At 40.3% G+C, this 26,484-nt stretch overlaps 1 protein-coding gene across 6 annotated transcripts in view; it reads right to left on the bottom strand.

Annotated features, from left to right (window-relative positions):
- SASH1 (SAM and SH3 domain containing 1) overlaps positions 1–26,484 on the bottom strand; it is a 554,241-nt gene that overhangs the window by 18,901 nt on the left and 508,856 nt on the right. For 4 of the 6 annotated variants that reach the window (XM_080998541.1, XM_080998544.1, XM_080998542.1 and 1 more), the window contains exons 9-14: positions 20,553–20,685; positions 15,238–16,079; positions 10,794–10,865; positions 7,718–7,861; positions 2,310–2,445; positions 1,041–1,210 (exon numbers count right to left, since the gene is read on the bottom strand). In XM_080998541.1, the coding sequence (XP_080854667.1) occupies positions 1,041–1,210; positions 2,310–2,445; positions 7,718–7,861; positions 10,794–10,865; positions 15,238–16,079; positions 20,553–20,685 (1,497 nt within the window). The remainder of the gene's footprint in view (positions 1–1,040; positions 1,211–2,309; positions 2,446–7,717; positions 7,862–10,793; positions 10,866–15,237; positions 16,080–20,552; positions 20,686–26,484) is intronic. The other 2 variants (XM_080998543.1, XM_080998546.1) reach the window with 1 other exon arrangement.

Raw genomic sequence — 26,484 nt, 5'->3', positions numbered from 1 at the left:
GGGATGCTGCCAGAGCCTTCGCACTGCCTTCCCTAAGCTGGGTAAGCCTACAATCACAGCTTGGCGCAGGTGGGTGGAAATAAATAAACGGAGAGTGGGTTTCCTCTGCTCTTTTATTTCCCCCCACCCGTGCAAAGCTGTGATTGTATAAGTTAAATAAATGTAAGATGCGAGTTACCAGTATTCTAAACTAAGTATTTAAAACAAAAACTTTTTTCTTGTCCCATCCTTTTAAAAAGGGTTCACCTATGCAAAAGCTTTTGAAAACTACATGCACAACTTTTCTTGATTACAATGTTCTTCTAATTGCCCGATGCAAGGGATAAATCTATGAAAATCTTTTGGCTAATTTGTCAAATCCACAAGTAGAGCAGAAATGAATTCATAGCATACATTTCCAGTTCTGTGATAATTAACTTATTTTCAGCTCGCTGCTCATCTTTCTGCCTCTCTAGTGGGCCTCTCTAGTAAGTTTACTTTTTTAAAAAAATACACAGCATATTTATTTATTATTTACATTTCTACTATTTCTGAGGCAGAGACATGGCTTACAATTATCCACACACAATAAAAAACACCTATAAGAACAAACATAAAATAAAATGAATACAAAGGTTGCAGTTTGGCTCCACAGCCATTTATACAGCAGCAGAACACAGCTATTGTGTTGTCTATGGGAAAAGGAAAAGGATGATATTCACCATATTCCTAAAAATGGAACTGACAACTTAGCCGCCTGCAACAAATTCCCAGAGGGTCACCTACTACCATAGAGAGGACAAAAGACCACTTGCTGGGGTACTACAGCAGATCTGAAGTCAATGCAGGCACTTCAGTCTGTTCCTAGAAACTCACAGAAAACCAGTGCAGTTCTTTGGATACAAGGGCTATATGTTCTCTCCATCTGGTGACAGCAATATTACTGAGGTGTATGTGATTCCGACAAGAGGGCAAGCCCAAGGTATTAATAATTCCAGCTTGTAAAAGACACCTATGAACACCCCCTGGATTCAAATATAGATTTATTCCAGAAAGAGTACCTTGAGTTTCAGGGAATCTGTATCATAAGGACTGGGGGTAAAATCAGTGTGAACCCTGGCCCGGCCACAAAATGGTCCTCTGTATGGTAGTTCTTCATCATCACCATCTTCAGACTTGACACTCTCTCTGTTGCTGGCTGAGGAGTCTGTTGTGCTTACGGTTTGTCCACCTGTTTGTGATTTAAAAAAAAGAGAGAAAAGAGTTTACTCCCCAAAACCCAACTATAAAATACACTGAAAAACATGATAAAAGAACTCATCTGGCAGCAAACAGCAGGTTCTGAGCCTCTCTTGGATGTTTAGGGCACTTTTAAAAACATTTACCAGCTCCCTAGGGATCCATCTGCTGATGCTGCTTGCCACAGCACTTTCTTGGAACAGCTTGGCACAGAATCCTACAACACATGCTGAAACACTGGAGGCCACACAGTCCCTGTCCACTGTCTAGAACCCCATGCTTCAGCTGAGTGCTCAATAGTGCTGGGCTGATTTTAACTGAAAGGATTCCACCCCCCTCCCTAAAACAAAGATATATAAAGAAAGGAAGAAAGTCTTTCCTAAAGACTTGCCCAAACATTAACTTTTTGCTGCAAAGTCTAGTATTTTTTTTACTCCTCATTAAGTGAGAATACCTCACTTTTCACGAAAGAATGTTGGAAAGCATTGATTTTTATGTACTACCAAGCACTGCTCGGTGGGAAAACTAACCATTCATTTGAGCCATGCACTGGATAATCACAGGCTCAATTCTCACCACCTCAAGCAAAACAATTTCTTTGAGTCTGACAAGTCTGTAGGTGAAAATACCCCAGGAATATTGGTGCACATGCTGTCTGTCTGCCCAAGATAAGAGCTGAAGTACTGCTGTTCTAAGAACCAACTACCTTGCCTGCCAGCATTTGTGATTTCAACTACGCTTCAGAATTAGTTTTCTTTATGTGCTGCTGTAAAAAAAGAGAACTCTTGAGTTTCATCCAAAAAGATACAGTGGGATTGATTCAGACATAGCTAGCACTAGGCTTCTTGCTTCCTTATCTTATGCATCTTCATAAAACACTTCTGGAGTTTCTTACAGCTTCCCATTTTGGGGAACTTGTTTAATAAACCATGAAGGAAGGGAAGGGTGTGGACATGCAAAGGGGTGTGTGTGTGTATGAGGATGGCGTATGCAGGCATAATGCTAGCCTTTGATCTAATAAACCATAATTCATTCAATCATGAATGTTAAATCTAAGCTGGGTTGTAACAAGCATTCTATTTACTACTTACTCATTGAGCTCTGACCACTTAGAGAGCTCCTTAAACTTTCTACAGAACCACCAGCTTTCAGTTTGGGTTTATCCAGAGAATCAGCATCTGGCTGTAGTGACTGAGGAGATTCTGGCATTACATCCAGGCTGGAGTCCTGAAAGAAAATCACCACACAACTTACTGACAACTTGTGCTGGCTTGTGTAGTTGATCAATTGGTACCATATGGGTTACAACCTATTACAATACGCATGAAGATTAAAGTAGCCTTCTGCAGGCCCCCAACTGAGGTAGCAAACCTAGGAAGTGTAATAGGATAAAGTTCTTCTTTCCCAACACATTCTAGCCTAAAAAGCTACAGCAGATGTGAAAAATACCTGCATCTTGCAAATGAGAAAAGAACCCGATCAAGGCAGGCAAACAATGTCAAGGTTAAAAACTAAGCTTAGTCTCCCCTGCAATCCCAAACTGTAGAAAACCACTTATCCCCTTTACAGTCCAATTCTAATCATGTTCACTCAGACAGAACCTTTCCTTGAGTACGCCCTCATTTGCACTTGAGAAACCACTGCTCTGTGACTACATGGTACATGGAAACTGAGGGGTGGTTCACCAGGGTCCCAGACAAAGGTTGCGTATCATCTGGCTTTATGTCATCTGCAAACTATTGAACCCAGGACCTTGTACTTGGAAACCACATGCTCTGCAACCAAGCTATCCAACCACCATTCTCTGTTGCTCTTGCCTTTGGGAAATGTTAGGTTGTGAACACAAAGTAAAATTGTGTGTTCAAGGCTTTTTCTGTAAAAAGAAGTAGAGATTTGCTTTTTTTTTTAATAAGAAGATCACCCAAGTCTCTCATATATTGTTTGATCTCATTGATCCATCTTACAGTTGATTTTTCTTTGGTGGTGGGGGGAGGCTACCATAAAAAACAAGATGATGACTGGTAAAATTTTCTCTTCCTTATTCGTTGAAATATCAGTAAAATGATTTGTTTTGTAATTTACTCTTCTCTTAACTGTATTTGTTGTGCAAACCAATCCTATAAATGTTTACTTGATCACACTGTGATCACACTGTGTTAAATGATCACACTGTGTTCAGTCGGGCTTGTTGCCTTACACCCAAGCAAGTGCATAGGATTGCTGTCTTAAACATACAAAAACATGAATACAACGCCCTCACATTTGCAAAAAGGGGGAAATTACAATTTTAAAAAGTATCCTAGACACAGTTAGTGCAAATACTAATTTGACTAGAACATTGCATTTCAATATTTACTTGTGATTTTGCTGTTTCATTAGGTATTCTGCAGTTGTGTTGTTTTCCTAAGCCTTAGAATCAAAATGTTCATGTGAAGTTTGCTGAACATAGTAGAAATGAAATGGCAAGTGAAACAATAGAAATGTTACCGTTTGGAATGAATAACTAACACATTCTTTTTGTTTGTATGAAATGAATTAAACCTGACGATGCAACTTATGCATGAAAATTGTAAACAAAGCAAAAACCTGTAACTTGAAATGTAACGGACATGTTTCCTTCATTCATCGTTCAAGTAACACGACAGATTCAAGAAGATCTCATCCATACTGATATTTTGGCAACTTACTTGCTAAAACAATCATTTCTGGGAGCTAACCGCAGTCAGAGTAGTGTTCGTTTATGTTTGTGAGTGGATGTGGGTTTGTGCACGCATGCTGGTGTCAATAAGGCATTTTGTTTGATAAATGACAATGTAAGAAAATAACATGGTACAATGTTCAAGAGACTATCTGCAGCAACAAATTAAAAGAAACCTGCTGATATACAAGAATTGCTGACTTATTCCACAGACATGCAATCACAAACCATCTGAATGAAGCCTGTTATTTGCATGCTGCAGAGTCATCAGGAAACTTTCCACAAATCAAGCAAATCTCCAGAGAGAATTGAAGAACTGAAGCCACAGACAGCTAATAAGAAAGTGCCTCCCATTTTTTCTAATGTTTGATTCTTGTATGCTAGTCTTGGAATACTTTTCCTGCTGTGAACTGCCGAAATGTCCATGCAGTTCTCAGAAAATTAGAATTAGAAATCAGAACCTTACTAAATTATGGGCACATCAGTTCCTATCACTGGACCTAGGAATTGAAAGCAAATATTGTGGTGGCAGTGCAAGGTGGTCGCATGCCTTGCCTTGTGTCAGCTCAGTCATTGCCAATTGCCTATTAATGGACCATACTGTATTTGCAGGATTGGGGTGTGTTTCACTTTGTAAAAATGAGGTCTTGCTTGCTGCCTGTATTGGAAAATCTTGTATACCTAACAACTATCACTTCATAATCTTAAATCTTAAATCTTAAATGCTCATATTTCTGGGCTGAACAGGGGGGTCTGACAGGACCTCATTTATCAACATGCCTGATTGTACAATACAGCAGGTACGACAAATTCTCTTTGGCTGACTTTGAAAGATCATGTTGTTGTTGTTGTTTAGTCGTTTAGTCGTTTAGTCGTGTCCGACTCTTCATGACCCCATGGACCAGAGGACGCCAGGCACTTCTGTCTTCCACTGCCTCCCGCAGTTTGGTCAAACTCATGCTGGTAGCTTCGAGAACACTATCCAACCATCTCGTTCTCTGTTGTCCCCTTCTCCTTGTGCCCTCCATCTTTCCCAACATCAGGGTCTTTTCCAGGGAGTCTTCTCTTCTCATGAGGTGGCCAAAGTATTGGAGCCTCACCTTCTGGATCTGTCCTTCCAGTGAGCACTCAGGGCTGATTTCCTTAAGAATGGATAGGTTTGATCTTCTTGCAGTCCATGGGACTTCTTGCAGTCCATGGGTCTCCTCCAGCACCATAATTCAAAAGCCTCAATTCTTTGGCAATCAGCCTTCTTTATGATCTCCTCTTAATTATGAGATCTGTTTCTCCTGCATCCACATGCAGCCATGTTACTTTTGACTTCATGTGAGTGGGGAAACAGGCTAGGAAGCCTCAGGCAACCACTGATTCCCATTACATCTGAACCAGGAAACAATGGTTCATAGCTTCAATACAAGCCAGGTTTAAAGTTGGCTTAATATCCTGGCTTGTTTGGAAACCAGTAACTATTGTTTCCTGGTTCAGATGCAGCAGGAATGCTATACGGCTTGACTCATCACCTGCAGAGCTGTCAATTTGCTTTTAACACACTAAGGGAGTCAGTCCCAGTCCTATGAAATTCAATAGGGCTGACTCTCATGTAAGTGGGGCCAGGGGTTAGGAATGCAGCCTAAAATAAGTAATGACATGCTCTTTACTTCTGCTTTTTGTAGACTTGCATCTGCAATGCTTCAATGAGCAATGATCCAGATCAAGAAAAGATGGATCTGTATTATCCAACGATGACTTCAAAATATTTGGCTGTGTTAAGGCAGAATTCAATTTTAGAAACGACAGGGGCCATGGAGATTGCATTACAGGAGTCAGCATCATACTGTAGCTTTGTACCAATCAGATGCATCAGAAATGGACCTTGGGAGATAAATGTGCTAACGTGTTACTGTCACTGAGCAACACAACAAATGCCTCTTATTTTAATACCAGGAGTCTAACACTGGGATGGTCTGGCAGACTACAATGAACTTTGCTTCAGGACAGACAAAAAAGATTGCCTCATTTCTCCAAAGATTCAGACAAATTCTTTATTTACAGCAAAAGCAGCAACCAAGGGCTTCAGAACCACTCTGACAGGGTACTGAGCAAAACACACTAGTCAAGTGAGAGTCCATTTTTGGAGGCCTTCTGGCTGAAAATCAATCCCGTGCCGTTGGAGATAAGAATGAGACAAAGTAAAATACAGGAACCAGAGACCTGAATTTATATTGGTAATATTATTCCAACATATCTCAAAGGGCCTAAAGATAAACATGCTATGATGTTCTGCTTATCAAAGACCAGCCTTCAGCTCCTGAACACATCATAATAGTATACTGCTGCATCCTAATTATTCAACAGTCCTCTAGAGGGCGATATTAAATCAATGGAAACTCTTTTCAAGGCTGATGCCAATGCCAGTAGTTGCTTGCCAGCAATTACTTGTTATGCTTACAGTTCAAGTGGAAAGACTGATGAAAAAATAATAATAATAAAGTGTTGGGTATTCTGACAACCCACCAAACCAAATTCAATGAAGTCTGCCAAATGCAACATGCTTGGAAAAACAGATTGATTTTGGCCAGAGGAAATTGAAGGAGGAACTTTAAAATAATATATTTTCAGAATGAACTTTAAGGATCAACTATATAGATCTCTGCAATGTGGGATTTAATATGTTATAATGAAAAAAATATTTTTTTTCCTGATGGCTCACCATACCCATTTGAAAAGCTTGCTGGGCAAAATGGAGTTTCACAGATTTTAGGGCTTTATATAAGACTACTTTTTCTGCCCAGTAATTCCCATTAACAGCTCAATGGGAATAGCCTCTTGATACAGTGGCCCTCAACACAGCAGAGACAAACAGCAAAGGGACTGATTTATTTATTTTTAAGTGAAACAGGAAAAGCCACTGTTACTATTCAATGGAATTTACAGATTTATAATGGATATTTATAATAACAGGGATCTCATACCATGGGACAATATTTTATTGAAAACCACCAAAGATTTACAACGATAATGAAATGAAATTAGGTGTATGCTGAATGTAAACCTTCCTTATATTATCAGGTACCTGACCCAATATAAATATTTTCCCGTGTTTTCTGTATAATTTATGAGTTTTATGTCTTTCGTTTGCATTTTTAAACAGTGTTTATATTTCAGAACAATTTTAGCTAAACAGTAGGATTGAAATTGCTATTTTATTACTTATTTTAATGGTGGGAGAAGTTACTTAGATGTTTCTTTTGTTTTAAGATGCTTTTAACTAAGTACTAGGGAACCACAAATATTTTTTAAAAATAAAAATAAGTTATGTCATTACAACAGAGCACAAATTACATTTTAAAAAGTAAATACATTCTATATTTGAAAGATGTTTCATTTTTTTCTAAAGTGGTGTAAGCATTTGCTGCAAAGTGCATGTTGCTGTGTAATTCAGAGGATGTATTGGAGGCAGTTTGACATTGCTAGAGGACTAGGGGCACAGTATATAAAGCCATTCATTTTTAAAACCAGCGTATATGGAATGAAATCATATACTTTATTGCCCTAACTCAATCCTAACTCCCTTTTATGATTTTATTGAAGCTCTTTTCACAGTAAATAGTTTTGAAAAGGCCTTGGAATTGCTTTACTACATTATTCCCACGGGGAGTTTTTTTGAATGACGCTGTTGTACTTTCCAGTAAGGTTGCAAAACATAGGCATCAACAACTCTTCAAGTATTTACTCAAACAAATAAAGCCCCCAGCTGTGGTTTAATTTAAAACAAACAAGCAAATGAACAAAACCACATACCTGCTCTGACAAGGAGCTGCTATATTTCTTAGACATCCTTTTCTTCATGGTTTCTTTAACAGATTTCACCTTTTTACCAAGGGACATGCGGGAAGTAGATGGGGATTTGATCACTTCTTTATAAACAAAATCACCATCTTTGCCCTGTAAAATGAAAGAAGGATGAAAACAACACCATTTGCCATTGTCACTTTTCTCTGATCAGGTCTCAGATGAAAAGTGTCTTAGGGAAACATTGACAGCTGAACTGCTTTTGTGCAGTCCCCAAGAAGCATTTCGGTTGGGTCTCTTGACAAGACTGAGTTTTTCTGGTATCATATACTTTGGCTGGAGCATTTTTATAATGGTTGATGAAGCTGTGAACAAGCACTCATTTTTTGCCCTTCTTCTTTTCTCCTCCCCTCATGTGTGTATTTGGCACATCTATCCTGCTTTGTATGGTTACCAGGAAACTCTGGCTTATATGTTAGTTAACAAACAGGGTAATAAGTCAGGAACATATGTCTATAAACATATAGACAACCCCTGAATGCAACTTTTATGTTGAAATATCAGCCAGAATGCTAAATACCTTAAAGCTCCTGGCTCTATACATTTTAACTAATGGGAGAATCCAATACAGTAGTGCCTCGGGTTACGTACTTAATTCGTTCCGGAGGTCCGTTCTTAACCTGAAACTGTTCTTAACCTGAAGCACCACTTTAGCTAATGGGGCCTCCTGCTACTGCCGCCACGCCACCGGAGCCCGGTTTTTGTTCTTATCCTGAAGCAAAGTTCTTAACCCAAGGTACTATTTCTGGGTTAGCGGAGTCTGTAACCTGAAGCGTATGTAACTCGAGGTACCACTGTACTGGCATAGCCTTTTCCACCTAAAGTTCTGAATGGGGACCATGCCAAATACACTGCCCTGGAAGTAAATGTTACATTTTGCACAGCTATTACACTTCTTGCACGAATCCCATCAAGCTCAACACTGTCTTCAATATATATTTCTGTTCAACTTCCTTTTTTCTTGTTTAGGCTTAATTTTGAACACTTTAGAAGCTAAGAAAAACAATTTCAAGTGCATCTAAAGTCTGGACTCCTATTGCTTATGTTAAGTTTCATTTTTGGAGCACTTTTTAGCAACAGGAAGTACTAACAGGCTTTCAGCGGAGTCTAGTGTTTATAAGGACAACTATCTTCTGCTTGACTAAAATCCAGGTAGATTGAACTGACTATGGCAGATGTTACATCTGGGTATTTACTTCCGCTACATGTTAACGTTAAGCTTGCTATCTGCTCTAGAGCCAGACTATGCATGACATTCAGTCAAGTGCAATTTGCCCTAATTTTTGTTGTTTTACAAAATGCAGCTGCAGAGGCTGCAAAGCAAAGTGGGGGATTGGCACTGGAATCAAGTTCTTAGCTCTTTTCTCTCAAAATATTTGTTACTGAAAAGCACCCCCCCAAGCTGCTTTATGTTCCCCAAAGGAAATACATTGGTAACAAAAATGAAAAAGAGCACTCAGAGCGATGAATTAATTCAACAGCACCAACGGAACAAGGAGGAGGAAAGGGCAAGTTCAAATAAGGTGGGGGAAAGCAAGGGAAGATGCAAGAAGAAACATCCACCACTGGAACATAATGACACAAGAATTTCCTTCCTGGATCAGACTGAGATCTATGGAGTCCAGCATTCCATTGTCACAGATGTCTTTGGAAATTCATGGGCTATTATCCCGTTTAGCATCTATTGGGTGGTTTACAACCCTGAAATCTAGATCTTTTAACTTTCATGAATAGCTGCTAATGACAGTACCTTCCATGATTTTGTCCTAGATTTTTTTTTTAAAAATCCATGCCAGTGGCCATTTGTTGTGAGTGAATTCCTCAAGTTAGTATGTTGTCAGAAGTAGTGTTTCCCTTTGTGGTGATCTGAAATTATTTCAGATCAACTTCATTTAATCTGATGAGTCCTTGGGATGGGAGAAAGTAAATTCCATTCTAACCAGAGGGTTAATAACAAGATAGGAAAGGAAATACAGGTTTGGGGAAGGGGCAGAGTGTCCAGCATGGACTAGCTGCCCAGTTGATAACACAAACTCTGTTCTTGTGTGTTCCATGGATCAGGTCTTTCACAGCTGCACTTCACGTCTCCCCCTCCACTTTGAGAGTCCAGCCACCTGGCCAGTGTTACAGCTGGGATGTTTTCAGAGCCATTTCCCTCATTCCCCCTCAACCATGCCAGGTTAAGAACTCAAAGGATTTGGATTCATGGAGACACGGGGAGGCTGAGATTCAGCAACAAATCATGGATTTAATTTAAATCCTCTCTTTCCTGCTTTCTGTACTGTCAAAAATGCCTAGTGCAACAACAAAGTCAGCTCTGGGAAAGGGGAAGAAGAAGAAGACCTGAAGAACTTTTTAAGTTAGAAATGTCAAAAGGGGGTGGTGGTCCTGCCAGCACCACTCATGAGTAGGGTCTTTTCCCCATGGTTGATGAAGATGTGCCAATGGTAGCAGCTGATACAGTACATGAAGACATGGGAACAAGGTAGTCCCCATACATTGTTCTGCTACTACTATATAACAGTATGTTCCTACAGTCCTATTGCATCTTGTTACCCTTTTTATCTTTGGTATGTTCAAAAGGAGAGTGGGTAACTCAAAACTATTCCAAAATATTGCTCTGGCCTGTAAATTACCTTGACAGGCAATATTGCATCTCAATATTGAATCAAATCCGTAAGCATTTGCAATCAGAGTGTACTTCTATTATACACACTTTTGCCGATTCATTTTTTTCCATTGAAGTTGACTACTGAACCTAACATTCTTAACTGATATCATAATGTAGCAAATGCTTAACATTTTCTGTATGGTATAAAGCAGCTCTCAGTACTTGGCTTGTACGGCAGTATGCATCAAAACAAGTCTGAGGAACTAGATTTGTTGCTGGCATTGATAGTTTTTAGAGCTACGATTGTGGCAGTTGCCACACATTTTAAACTCCATTATAAATCCCACCATTGTGCTTCATTATTAAAAAGAGTAAGACACGTCAGGCAGATACGGACCTCTAGCTCATACTCACCATCTGATCCAAATTGTTTCCAATGTGCAGTGAGCGATTTGTCAAGTCAAAGCCACCAAAGCTGCAGGTTCTCTGTGACACAAGACAAATTTGTGGATTAATGCATTACAATTAAATTCAGTATGAAGAAATAAACATTTTGTGGGGTATAGAAGACACATGAGAAACCATCCAATTGTACAAATAATGGTAACAAGCAAAACATGATGAGAAATTAAAAAGACTCTGTCATTACATTCATGCATCATGATAACTCTCTGGCCTTTTGCTTTCCATTGTAAAGCCTCTGGGTTTTCAGCATATTGTTGTTTATTCATACTCCCTAGCTCAGGTTGCCCCACAAAACAGTATTTAAATCTTCTTTGAAGTAAGAAATCGTGTTACATAACCAACTTAAATCTCACAACCTCTTTGTCAGTGGGGTGCAGAGTAATAACAAAAAACCTTTTGACCAAAACCTATTCAGTATTTAATAAATTTTGGAAGCGGACAAGCAACTAAAAATCCTGAAAATCTACTCAAATATAATTGGGCCAAGAGGACTCTCAAATAGATCCACAGTACCTTACTTAAAATGACCAAATGTCTAAGCTTCCAAGGGATATATATTAATAGGAGTTTCATTCTTGGAAAGCATTGGCTCTGCATTTGTTACCAAGTCCTTCATGGTACAAAGGAGCTTTGTTACTGCTACGAGAGAAAGTAGGTTATATTTACAGTGGCACAACTTAGTGGAATGAGACGAGTAGAATGAGTCACTCTCAGAACATCAGCCCAAGCCAAAAACACTGATGCCGGTTATAAAGGTTCTGACGGCCTAAACACGTCAGCATTATGACACCACCTTTCTTCCAAATGCTAAAAAGCACACTAAGCAAAGTCACATTTTCAAAGCAAGGTAGGAACAAAGTGGCTCTTCCTAACGGTCCTCATCTGTATCTCATGCAGTACTTGAAAAGTGCTGGTTCCTTTAAACTTCCTAGGGATGCACAGCTCCCTTTCAGTTCTACAAGCAGAATTTTTACCTTCTCTAGAAGTAAAACAGTCTTTCATTCCTATGCCTTGATCCAATGTCTCTCTGATCTTACGGAAACTATAAAACTTTCTAGATAAACCATCATCCTTTATGGCACTAATGTGTCACACAACTAATGCTTTATATGAAATATCTCTCCCTTTAAAATTAATTATTGAGGTGGTTACCAACTTGCAAGTTGACTACTAAGCTGTATTTGCAAATCTGTACTAAGAGACATATATTCTATTCTTTCTCAATCAAGGCTTTGTTGGTGAGCTCGTTGAAGCACTTCCGTTAAGGAAATTCAAAAGCCAGTATCAGCTTAATAACAAAAGTCAAGAACTAAACTTACTTTCTCAAAAAGCAAGAAACAAAAACAGCTGGTCAGAAAAAATTCTGAAATCCTTAAATATCAAATGCAGAGATCAGTTTTCAGGCAAAACTGGTATGCATGTGCAATGGGTGTGCACATATCACCCCAGAAGCCACAGTTCTAGCACATGTGATATCTGGCATTATACAGAGAAAATTATAGCCAAAGGATTATTTTTGACAATGCTGGAATGTAACATGTAACTGAAAGTAGTGCCAGTATTCTCTTCAGGATTCTAGCAGTGCTGCTATATAGTCATAACACAATTTGCCTTGAAATATATGTATTTAATAACTTCCAATAATTTTATGAGATACATGCCAAACAAAGTCTGTGGATAAAAGGTTGTAGGCTAGTCAATGGAATGGTCATGCGATCAAAAACAGATTGGTGCATGTTCAAAAGGTTCTATGCATGCCTGGGCCACCAAAACAAATTTAGATGCCAAAAATAAATGTGAATACAAGACAAATAACTCATCATACTGAACAAGAGGCTTCCATAATTCCCTGAGGCTGCAGTAAGCATGAATTGTGATCTTAGAAGAAGAGGTGCTTAAAGTTCACACGCAGTTTAATTTTTGCCTTTCTTTTGAAAAAAAGAAAGCCACAGGAGGTAGTTAATTAAAGGGTCTATCTGAATAAAATAAAAGGAAATAAATATCTTTCTCTCCTATAGAACAGGGTAAACATATCACAGTCACATAAGGATATTGGGCTCCTTGCTACAAAAACCACAAGCTATATGAAATGGCCATTGCATTGACAACAGAATAATTTATGGGACATTTCAGGTTCTTTATAAGGAATATGAAAGCTATGCTGCCTATTTATATATCAAGCTAAAATATCTTGTGTACCACCTTCTGAAATGCTTTCCCCCCTTCTTCTGGCTCCCCATAAGTAAGATCACTTGAGAGTACCAATTTTAGTGAAGTACATTACAAAGAAGGCCAGAATCAACTACTTATGTATGACACAACTGGGAGAAAAGATCTGTCCTAGCCAGAAATTAACATATCCTCAAAATGGCCACTAGCCAAATGCAGGCACAAAGCTGGCTAAAAAACAGCAGGAAAGATTATGTTCTTCTTTTGTCTGCCAAAGTCACACCCTTAAAAATTAACTAACAAAAAGTCAATTAAACCTCTCATTGTGTTATGCTGTGTAATAGTTTCCACTGAAATCTCCTCTAGGTCTAATGAATCTATTAACAAATGTGCCTCCCTTCCCTCCTACAAAGAAAACAATCTTACAGCTGTAGAAAACTAGGACAGATGATCTGTTCTTTCCTCAGCATCCAAGAAACAGGAGAGCTTCTGAAAACCAGCTGATGTGATTGCCTTGCCTTGGGAGATCCTGGTTCAAAATGCCATTCGGCCATGGGCTTGTTCATTGTTATTTGGAAATATATTAGCTCTCAACATCAGTTTCCTAGCTAGGAAACTGAAATAAAACTGCCCCACTTACAGGCAGTTGTAGGAATTTGGCTGTAATCTTAAAGCAGTAAGCCCCATTGAACACAGTGCGACTATGTTGTAAGGAAACTGTTTAGGGCTACACTGTAAGTGAGTTAAGGAACTGTACAGCACTTGCACAGTGTAAGTGATCAGTAGGAATAAAAGAAATAACATACTGGCACAGGATATTTTTGAAGGTTGACAACGTGGCACATTTGCCCTAACCATACCTATGTAGAACTTCCATTCCCCTCCTGGTTAGGGAGGATTAATGCAATCCTGTTTTCATCAGACATGTAGAACCAGTTCTAATGATAATCACCTTCATGAGAAGGGATGCATGAAGATGCTTCCCTTCCTATCTCTGCCACTCCCACATGTTCTTGGTGGTTGTACAGTCATCGCACAATGGACCTCTCTGCCAACAGGCATAAAAAAAGTTTGACTGTCTTGGGAAAGGACGGGCTTGCTGAATACACACTGCGGGAACTTTCCCTCCTCACCTTTACTGCCACTATACCCACTTCTGCCTCCGACAGGGTAAGGCTATTTTTTCTTTTTTGAAGAGGCACATTGGGCCACACAGTGGGTAACAAATTGGGCCACACAGTGGGTAATACTTTTAGACATATTTTTCTCCCTAGCCTCTGGTAGGAACACTGAGGAGGTGCTGTGCTTTGACAGCTTAAAAGGAACAATATGGTCACATATTCTAAAGATCCATTGTATATTCCTTCTTTTAAATCAGGTGTGGGGAATCTGGCTGGTGGGACAGATCCTAAAGTCCCCCAACCTCAGTGGGCCATTTTGACATGGGGCGGGGCTGCCTCCTTGTCAATCACCTCTCAAGCACTGCCCACCAGCAGGACCTGCAAACCATGCTTTTGGCATGAAGTCACATCTTTCCCTGCCTCATATCTGATCTCATATATGACGTCAGATGTAAGGCAGATGGGTGTGGCTTGGGGAAGATGGACCCAAAGGCCAAATAACACCTGCAGCCCACCACTGCTTTCAATGTTCTGCAGGATCACCTGATACTTTTACTGTCCTTTTATTATTCTTTAAATTTTGCAAACTGCTCTGATGCTTTTATTGTGGAAGGTTGTGGTATAAATACCCTGAAAACAACTAACTAACCTCCATTATCCAAGGACACCAAAAAACCTGAGTACTCAAAAGTGGGGGTAGCGTGTTTGTAAAAAGTTATACGGATAAGGAGGAATATAGTTGAGTGAAGTTGCGGTTTTATCATTTCTGCTAAAGAATGCTATAGCTTCATTATTATTACTTTTCAATGCAAACCTGTGTTTCTGCACCAAAAAAGTGCTTTTCTTGCCTTTAGTCATCCTGAATCATAAGGGCAATGTGTTTCCCCTTAATATTTTGCCAGTTTGGACACTGGGGACCAGGACACTCTGTCCAAACACTTATTAGAACATCCTGTTGGCAAATAATTGAGGAGCGGAGGAGAAGAGAAGAGAAGGCCAATGAACTATGCATTTCAGATGTTATGGTGGAGGAAAACACGCCATGCTGACTGCAACCTCATGGGAGCCAGAAGGCCTCCGTCAGTGATAACTCTTGGACTCACAGACTTTTGGTGGATTCTCAAAAGAACCCTTTTAGTACAGCGGTCCATTGTGGCAGCCCACTTCCTCTTTGCCTCATCCTCTTCTTCCAGCAGACATCGCCTCAAATCCTGCTCTTCAGCTTTGCTCAGTGTCCTGTCAGTAACGGGCCGCACCAGATGTGACAGGTTCAGGTGACTGTAGAGACTTCTTTCTACCACATACGTGATATTGAACTCGCTGACAGAGTTGCGCCCTCGAAGCCTTCTGTTTGGGAAGCCACAGCCTCCTCCTCCTCCTACCCCCTTGGCTTTGTGACGAAGCAGCTGCAGGTCACAAATTGAGGGTGATATGTATTTCCTAGCAGGGCGCTGGCAAAGAAAAGCTCTAGAACACGAGTAGTTAGAATCTGTCTTTTTCAGTCGGATCTGCTTCCTGACACTCTGGATTTCCTCAAAGGATACCAAGACATGGTGCTTGCGCCTGTTGTCATAAAAGCAAACGCTTTCTTTACTTACCCCGTGGCTCAGAGAACCAAGGTTCTTCTTCATCTCTCCATCAGTCAAGGAGCGGCAAACCTTTGGAGTCTTCTCCTCTTCTGGGTAGGAGAAAAATGTTCCAAGTTTCTTGGGGGGTTTAATAAGGCCACGGCTTTCAGATTTACTGAAGGTCTTGAGCAATTTCCTGTTAGTACCCCAAGTATCTAGGCTGCTCGATGAAGGAGACGTGGTGAGTGAGTCAGAGTCCTCATCTGGCTGTTTCTCAGTAGAGCTATCAGAGTAAAGTTGCTTCTTGTGAACTCCAGAATAAAGTGCTGATCTGTCATCTGGTACTGGAGAGCTGTCAAGGGAATGCTCATCCACACCTACAAGGAGGGAAATAGCACATTAGCTTTCACATACTTAACTATGAGTGTGAAAAGAAAGCAACAGAGGTGCACCCCCTCCAACCGAAGAGGTATGCGGCCATTCTCCTTTTCTGAAGAACAGAACCATCTGAGAGATACCAAGCAGAGATACAAATGTCTGGAAAACAAGGCAGGGATACTGGTGTACACATCTCAATATTCTTAATTCATTTTTAACAGAACAAATCATTTCTAGCTTTAATTTTATAAAAGGGAAAAAGGCTCTTTGTAACAAAGTATTTCTTTAACATTATTAGGACAGAAAGAGTAGAAAAGAGCAGAGGAGCAAAAAGGAAACAAAACATCATAATTCCATTTAATATGCATTTAATAAAACTTCAGTTATGGTTAATGAACTATTACAAGGGTGGGCAGCTTGTGCTCCTCCAGAGATTGTTTGACTCCCAACAGCTCCAGCAAGCCTGGCCTACAGTCAGGGTTGATGGGAACTGACATGCCAACTCCCACAGTCTGATTGAAAAAAGTGCTCTGCCTGCTATTTGGAGATCTTTTTTTATCCTCTTTATATAGTAGACAGGGGGATCCTTTATCTCCAGTCTTAGTGTTATGAACCACAGCGCTAAGAACAAAGATAAGATCCTCTGACTGCTATTTAAGAGTACAATAGGCCCACAACTTGCATGCATTTAACTTGTGCACATTCAGCTTTATGCATGTGGCAAATAAAAGAAAATTAAAAGGGGGTGGGGTTCCAGGAAAAAAATTATTTTAGTGATCCCACCTGCCATTGTACCAAATGGGTTTTGACTATATGTGATTTTGGCTTTAGGCATGATCCCTAGAATGGTGCCCCATGTTAAGTTGTGGGCCTACTGTAAAAGGTAGCATTACCACCCACACCCTACACTCATTTGCAGGAGTGAGGTTGGGAGAAAATGCTGCCCTTTACTTTCCCCAGAACGATCTGTGTAAAGTGAAAGGGAGCACTTCTAGCCCCACCCCCGCCCACTGCAGCACTGGAATGGGGAGGGATGGAAGTGCTGCTTTATAATGTTTAACCACCCCTGTTTTACAGGATATGCTGTCCTAGGTAGGAAAGGGTATGACTACAGAAACCAGTGGGTCTTTTGCAAGTCTGTGATTATAAAAGTCAGAGTTAAAGAAAATGATAGGTAGTAAAATTCATGTTCTTTCTATATACTAGCTGCCAGGCTGAATATAAGGAAAGTTGTGTATGAATAGAACTGCTGAGGTTTAAATCCACCCTACGCAAGCCTAGATTTGGAAAGATAACTTTTTTTCCCCATTTCCTTTTTTCCTGTTATGGGTAGAGAGAGAAAAATGCATACCACATCAGAAAGCATTCATCCATTCTGACAGAGTAAAACAAAAAATAGCAATAAAACTGAATGAAACATGTATCTAACTTTGTATGCCCCAGATATCGTGGTTAAAATCGAGTTTTTCAGGAACACCTTCAGTAGTGTTCTGTTGCAAAGTAAGGTAATTTGATTTTCCTTTCAATAAAACAGGATACAGAAACTCCACCACTCACTCGTTTAACAAGTTGGGGGGGGGAGATAGAGAGAGAGCGAGAGAGAGAGAGAGAGAGAGAGAAAGCACTGTTGTGTCATCAAGTACAAAAACATCAAGGCTGTACTAAGAAAGGCTGTAATACAGAGTTGCATGGAACATCAACAAATATATTAAACTGGAAGATCTACAACTCAAGTAAAATATATAGAAATATGTATTTCTATATCTATATTTTATGTATCCAGATCACTGTTATGGTCTCATTCTACACATGTTTAATCAGAATCAAGGTCCACCAAGTTCATATGTATTTATGTATCCATCCATTCAATTCAGATTAATATGCCATCCCTTCTGCATGGTGCCCAAGATGACAACAATATAAACAACATTATTAAAATAAAATACAAAATACAAAAAAGAGCAGATAAAAACAGCAACTAAATAAAACTAAATAAAAAAGCAGTAGCAACAAAATCAAATAAAAGACCTGTCTAAATAAGAGATTTGCAAGCGAAGCCCAGTTTGCTGTTTTGTTTGAATGTAGCCAACTATAGCTTATCAAAACTAATTTGTTGTGGTTTATAATCCTAGTTTGTGGGCAAACTGATCATCACAAACCATAGTTGGCTGCAATCATACAAAACAGCAAATTAGTGTTTGCCATAAACTAGAGGCAGAAGCTTCTAATCAGCTGCCAGATCGTTAGCTGGTTCAAGCAAATGGATTCAAGACTACTGAATCTGAAGGATTTACACTAGCTACTTATGCACTTCTGGAGTAAACAAAAAGTGCTGATATTGAGCTATACCTGGAGGTTAATTACCTGACGGCACCTTTCCTTGTACCAGCCTGTCCATTTCCTAAGATCCTCAGAGGAGGCTCTTCTCTGCATTCCACCCTTGGGGGAAGTACATTATTCAGTGATGCATGGAAACAGCCATCTCTGTGGTGGTATCCTACTCCCACTCAAAGGCTTGGCATTGGAACCTTTTTTTTTTTTTACCAAGTGAAAACTGATTTGTTTTCTCTGGCATTTATAGGAAATTAAAAAGTTTTTGCTGACAGAGTAAACAGCCTGCTCTGCTGTTTATTAGTTTTGTAGTCTTAACATACCTTTGTTGCTATTATTAACAAAATGATGTATAGCTTATATGGTTCTCAGTCTATTTAAGTAACATGCAGTTTGTAATCTGTGTAGTGCACCCCCTTGCCCTGGGATCTTCTATAAAGACGCCAGATAAATAAATAATCTATAATGCGTGACAGAAGGGAGGGGAGGAGTGGATGAAGCCCACCACCATCCCATTCCTTGAACTCTGAACTGAGCCATGAGGTACTGTATTGTATCTATGTGCAGCAAGATTCTTTACATGTACATAAATGTTCACTCAAAGGTCCACAGAAGTGCACTTTGATACCATTTAGCACACAACTTGCCAAAAAGGGAAATAAACTCCATCCACATGAGAACTAGGCCTTCCTAGTATGCATTATTATTAAAATGTTTTATGAACAGCTTCTTTAACCCTCAACAGATTTGTTTTTATCTGTAACTGTAGCTGTAAACAAACAAACAAACAGCATGCCAAATAGAGCTGAATGCGTGCTCTGAAGGGTTAAGTCACTCTCTGCCATGGAAAAAATTGTGGCAGTTTCCCACTTCTACCCAAGTGAACCACATAGATTTTCTGACAGACTCGTCATTCCTATTCCTTGGTGAAAGAATAACTTGCAGAGACTGAAGGGAGCGGCTCTACTCAGGCAGATGTTTCAGAATCCCATGAGAAACCCACTGGCCTTCTAACCTATGGGGTAACCTCCCATTTGCACTTTGTCTTAATTCCTCCCCACCCCCTAAAGCAGCACAGCTCACTGAAGAGTCACAATTCATAGCTCCAGAACTTGCAGAAAATAAGTGTGAGTAAAATACTCAAAGTGGCAGGGACTTTCTGTGTTTCACATTAAAAAGAGAGCATTTACCAGAAAGGATGATGCCATCTTCTGCTTCTGCCAGTATTCTGCCCTCCACAAGTTCCTCAAGCATAAACTCAGCGCAACATTTGATCATGGAGAAATCTATGCAGCTTTTGAAATATAGGATTTCCACAGACACCTTGGAAAGATCCGATTGAGAATGCATTTCTGATACCTTCTTCCAGATATCCTTACTACATGCAGCATCAGAAAACTTCAATGCATTTTGTTATTCTGCTGACAAAATGTGCTCCCTGACACAAGACCAACTGTGCTAACAATTTCAGCCGTGACATTCACAAACCCAACAGACCCCTCCACTCTTTGTAAAATATCAAAACATTATTGGTTTTGATCCAAAGATTTAGGGGGTGGAGTTCTGCTTATGCTGTGGGGCTTTCTTCGCCCTTTGTGTTGCAGCCTCTTGCACAGATGACCTTCTAGAATGGTGTGCAATGTGACAGGGGGATGATGGTGATGGTGACTGCAGCTGGGAGGAGGGGGGAAACTGGTAAGTTCCCTTTTCATTCATTCATCCATTCATTCATTCAAAGTATTTCTATGTATCCATTTCCACAATAAAATCACAATAATAAATCCACATTGAAACCAGTAAGGAACCATAATCAAAACCACAGCAAATTAAAAAACAGTTTAAAGGACAATGGAAATCAGACACTCTATAAAACAGACACTAATAAGAAAGTAACAGAAGAGTAAAATGATAACTTCCTTGTGTAACCGTCTAACACAAAGGGCGATCCAGACAAGTAACTTTAACATAGCACATGGAAGAACGTCACATGATGGTAACCAGACACAGTCATCTCTTTAACTCCTTACATAGGATTTCCCCCACTTACCCCCATAAGAAAAATGTCCATGCATATTTCAACAGAGAACAACTTCATGATTAGCAACAGACACTTTTTAATTTCAGCACTGTTGGGTTTTTACCTTCACTGCTGGGCTTTTTAATTTCTTCCACTCTAATTAATTTTTTTCTCACTCTGCGGGTTGAGTTGACCAGCTTATGCAACCTCTTAAACTTCACTGATTCTTCAGATTCATCATCCGACTGCTCTCTTGACTGGCAAGGAAACAAAAGGAAATGTTAATAAAAGAATTATCCCGCAGCTCAATCACTTTCTGAAGTCAAGTCGATGCAGCCTCAGGCTTACTGTGCTCTGTGACAAGGAAAATCCTGTAACTTAAAACTGTTATTTTCAAGCTCAGGTCACACTTACTCTCCCCCGCCGCAATTTCTCTCTCTCACACACAAACTGCTTTAAAAAGAACAGCACATACCATTTTAACTTCTAAATTAGCGCACGGCAAGGTCTCAGGCACCTAAATGCATTGCAGCCCTCATCCTTCTCTCCACCCATTGTGCAATAATAGCTACTTCCACGTTGTCTCTGAGCGCATTTCAGGCAGAACTCTTTCCTGGGACTCTTTTAGCCATGCTAGTTAGGCTCCTGTGGTTTGGGTCAGGCACTGGTCTTGTCTGGCCTGGCGGCTCTTGACATTTAAAAACCTGGTTATAAACAGCTTCTCCAAACTGAACTGAAACTCTATCATTGACTACTTTTTTCCAGACTTCCAAGTAAATCAAAAACAGCAGCAGCAGCAAAAATGATGGGAGGGGGGTAAAAGGAAGGGAAGGGAAAGGAAATAGGAGATCTCATCCACTCTGACTTGTTTTATTAGCCACAGAAAGATCTTCTCCTTCGCTGTCTCGGAGCTTCTCATTCTGCGGATTCTCAAGGCTGGCTGCTAATATGGATGCAGCATTCCTCCAGATCTGACCAAAGGAAAACTCTGACCTTTACAGGCACTGAGTATAGTCCATATTCCCCAGCATCCCATTTTGTCTCACATCTGATGCAGTATGCTCAGTTCCAGCTGTTTTCCCTCAAGTATCAAACATTACAGAGACCAAAAAAATCCACCCTCTCCAGCAGCAGTGACACCACAAGCTGAAACAATCCATTCCTTGTGAACCAAATCAGAGCTCCCATTTTCAAGCCAGATCCAGTGCTCAATATGCTACTTCCTCTGTTGTGCCCTGTTTAGAATCTGTGTGTGAGAGAGTAGAAAGCAGGGAAGGGGGAGGAAGAAAGAGTGGGGCCCTCTTTGCTTTTACAGTACAGAACTGCCACTGTACACAATGCATTCCAAGGAAGAGAGAATATTCCAGCTGGAAATCTCTGAAGACTGTATCCCTCACTTTGCCTCCATGTACAGAGCTCTGACCAATTCATCACATTCTGAACATCCAGCTTAGAAATCTCAAGAGCAACTTCCTGTCAGTGAACTTCAGGTCACTTGTGTTTCCATGTTGGAATGCACCATTATTTTCTGGTGATGTTTTAAGCCTGACAAAATAAGCTTTATTTAAAAACTGACTCCTACAAAACATGTAAGTGTGAAGCTAACCATTTGGTCAAGGCAAGACCAAGTGGCACTTAGAGCATCATTTGTCTGGTGTATTTATAATGTAAACTAGAGGTTTTTTGGGGGCAGGGTTAAAACACACACACCTTCTGAAATAAATTATACCGTTGCAAAAATATTTTGCAGGGATGCCAAGGTTCTGAGTAGTAATGACAAATATATTTCCTCAATCCTTTGGGTGCACTGAGTGATGTTTTTTAGGCTGAACAACAGTTATTAGTCCAATACTTAAGAAAGTAGATTATATTGTTCTATACATTACTAAAGATAAAAAACTGTAGTGAATAGAGAAAACTGTACAATCCATACAACAAAAAGCAGCACGCTACAGAGGGGCAATCTTAGTGGCCTCCGTATATTCATCAGCCCTTAGGCAAAGATGTTTAGTTTATACATTTGGTGGATGTGATGGTGGAATGAATGGATAAGAATATTCAATACCTCCTCCACCATGGATAGGAGGTAAAGTGTGACTTACTCCTGTACTGAAATGGGAGAAATAAGTTCTCATGGACATTATTTTTTGTGCTTATTGCCACAAACAAACAAAAACCACAAAAAACCCTCACATAAAACAGATTGGCAGTGATCTACTTCATTAATTAAGCTACCCTTGATAAATAAAACCATTGCAGCCATGTATCTCCACACGGTGATAATATAACTTTCACAAGGGTCTCATCGTTGTGGGCTGGAATTGATTTTCCTGTCACATGCACAGCCTTTAATTTCAGATGGGTACATTCTGAAATGTGTTCATTGCTTTCATTCACCCAATCTGGAGCTTCATGAAGCAAAGAGGCCACTAGATTAAAGCATTAATTCCATAGCAGAAATGTTGACCCCATCCAAGTAGGATCAGAATCCAACAATCCAGAGTGCAATTCCTGATGGTCCTCCAAGGTGGGACTTTGCTTCCACATCACTCTCCTGGTTATTTCCATGCAGGGTTGAAGGATGTGCTCACCTTGGAGGCAGAGTTCTTCGGTGTCTCTTCCAACTCTACAATTCTATGATTCTATACTGTACTCCCAATACAGTGGTACCTCGGGTTAAGTACTTAATTGGTTCCAGAGGTCCGTTCTTAACCAGAAACTGTTCTTAACCTGAAGCACCACTTTAGCCAATGGGGCCTCCTGCTGCCGCTGCGCCGCCGGAGCACGATTTCTGTTCTCATCCTGAAGAAAAGTTCTTAACCTGAAGCACTATTTTTGGGTTAGCCGATTCTGTGACCTGAAGCGTATGTAACCTGAAGCATATGTAACCTGAGGTACCACTGTATAAGGTAAATTTCAAAGCGATTTAGGTGGTATCCAACTAAGTGCTTCCCATTAGTGCAAGGAGTTCCACTTACACAACAAAACGTCCGCCCCCCTCACTTTGTACCCCTACGTCCTTCCCAAATCTGCTCTGGAAGGTTGGAGAAAACCCCAGAACAGACGTAGGTAGCCTGTGGGGGAGGGGGGGAGGGGAAGTTCTGATGAGCAAGCGGGCGTCCTTGTGCTAGTGAAAGCACTTGGCTACTGCCCTGTGTGAAGATGTTCCACTTGGCTGGAAAGTTTTTTCAGCAGTGTTACCTCCTCTCTAAGGCAACAGGGTCTTGGGCTATGGCAGTTACTCTGATAAAGAGGTGATATCTGACCTAGCCAAGTAAATAAGTGGCTGGTGATGGGAGAGCAACCAGCTGGTCAGCTAAAGAGTGATCCTGCTTGGGAACAGGACATAGTTGGATCTGGCTAGACTGGCATGCAGCACTGATCTAGTACAGTACAGGTGCAACCCCTCCCTGTATATGAACATGAGAGAGATTAACTCTTTCGAAGACTCCCCGCATGGAATAGGAAAGCATTACAGGAAATGTAGAACATTTGCCTTATGTTAAATGGTTCCCTACAGAGAAAGGTCTTTCCTCAGTCAGGAAAAGGGCATTTTGCAGAATGTTTCACTACAGGCATCTCACTCAGAAGTCAGAGCCCTTACAATACAAGTCCAAGTATTGTACCTCTAAAAGTTCACAACTATCCTGTTCCAGAACACATCATCACAGCTAACAACTCTGTGCCAAAAGCAGAGCCTTATAATATGCATAGCCGTTTCTGTATAAAGTAGTTCATCTCTCTGGATATTCCAAGGAATAAAACACATGGATATGTAGCACTGTAAACAGGAACAGCTTGATTCTCATCCACGCTGCCACAAGTCTCCCCCCCCCCCCCCAGCTCTCATCCAAAAGCCCCTAATGGCTCAAGTTGTAATTATTTTGGCTAATGTTGGATGCAGAAATTCTGTAGTGAATGCTTAAGTGTTTCATTTCTAGTTTCTATGGCAACATTACATCAGATTGCAGACAGCTGGCTCCACAGTTTTAAACCATAACAAATTGACCAAGCCAGTTCAGAAAATTATACTTGCTTTAAAGAGATAGCACACCATCCAGCTGCCAACAGAATGGTGCAAGACCAACGGGACCCAATTTTTTGGCGTGTGTGCTAAGGCGGGGTCTCTTTCTCAGCTTCTTTTGGAACAAGTGCATCTCTGACACATCAGCAATGTTCTAATGCTGAGGGAAGGTGGGCCAGCTTGGGTCATTCTATTCCAGAACTGCACGGAGGACCACAGGGGAACAGGAACAAAATCAACAGCATCTGCAGTTCCCAAGAACTGTGTACAGTAAACTGAAACAACCTTTTGTCAGATGCTCAGGAAACTATAAAGCCAAGCTGTTACTGCTGCTTTGGCAGTGCTACCATGTTCCTCTGACAAAAACAAGTGTGACTGTAACTCAGGAAATTGCCCATATTCCCCATATGTCCTTTCTGAAGTTGTGCATCCTTCAGTTTTCTGCTCTTTATTTAAATATCCCTATAATGTCTCAATCAAAGCTCATTTCAAATAATTTTCAGAATTACATTGCAATCCAAAGAAGCGTAACTTTACTAACACAAAAGCTAAGATTTGTTTGCATTTATGGATTTTATTTTCTGTGATCATGGTTTTGCTTGCTGACTTTGTCATATATATCAAGTAAATAAAGTTAATTCCAGAAAAGTGCACACCAAGTTTAGGGTTGCCATATCTCAAAGAGCAACAAGGAGGACACATTTGCCAACTTCTACTTCTAACTATGGATTGCTATGATGACTCTACCCATGAAAAAGAGGATGTGTCCTGGAAAAAGAGGGCATATGGCAACCCTAAATTTTCAGAGAGATGCTTTCCTAGGTCAGGCTTGATTTCCATCTGCATCACAATGAAATTTGTAACTATTAAATTTGTTCTTACATAAAATAAGTTGTTAGACAAAGTCGCAAAACAAAACAGTACTATTGTTTACTTTGCTTCATCTGTACATATACATACAGGTAAGTGCCAAACTTTCAGACATTTCATATTCCAGGAGTTTAGTACTAGAGCACAGCGTTAGAGCATCAGGAAGTGCCTCAGTTATGGCACTGTATTTAAATAAAGTGAGGCAGGTTTGCCTTACTATGCTGCACATGAAGACCTATGATTGTTCAAGTGCATCCCTATATTATCTTGCTTGCTGTTCTACGCCAAAGTAATTGGCTCTGTGATGACAAATTCTTCCTGTGAAGCAATTTATTGGTCCAATATCCTAGCCCCATTCCTATTATATTGTATCATATTGTATATTATTTCCAGCTTCTTCTGGCCCATGCTGAAGCTCTTGAGTGTTGGCATAGTGGTCTGTCTCCACCAGGGGTACCAACTTTGGCAATCCTACCTGCCATTGAACCCAATGGCTTTTGACTATATGCGATTTTGGCTTTAGGCGTGATCCCCGGAACATAACCCCATGTTAGCTGCGGGCCTACTGTATAAAAGTTTTCAATAAATAAATAAAACCAGGAAATTTAACATGATTAACTGTGTGTTTCCAGATGGGTGTGTTATTATAGGTTTTCCCAGCACCCGCAGCATGTTAGCAGTGTCAAAATGCCAGCTTGTATCTCTCTCTCATTTAATGCACATCCACCATTTTCATGGAAAATCCGATGTCAGAAAAACATATTGCCAATGTCTGCGGCATCTGAATATCCTGTTTGCAATATTAAGCCCTATCTGGAAACACCCATAGTTAATTATAGCTATAGGAGCCCTTTCTTCCATCCCCCCATCACTTTGCAGGATGGGAAGCACATCCTATGAATACTGAGCCACAGGCTTGATGACCTAACAGGGTTGGCATTTAGGAGACCTAACACTGTGTTCTGAATAATCCTCCCTTGAGTACTGCCCTTTCTCAGTTGCGTAACCCCAAAATTTAGGCTTAAGCATTTCTCCCTCAAAAGAACTATGCAGGAATCCTAACCTTGCCACAAAACGCCTGTTGTTGGGAGTTACAGTACCAGATGTAAGATTGGCTTTCCTAACCACTACTTGGTATGTGAAGAGAAGCAGGGAACAATCA

Source organism: Podarcis pityusensis (assembly GCF_964106645.2).
Source record: "Podarcis pityusensis genome assembly, chromosome: 3".
NCBI lineage: Eukaryota > Metazoa > Chordata > Lepidosauria > Squamata > Lacertidae > Podarcis > Podarcis pityusensis.
The sequence above is the reverse complement of the archived record's forward strand: the minus strand, read 5'-3'. Positions and strand labels throughout refer to the sequence as shown.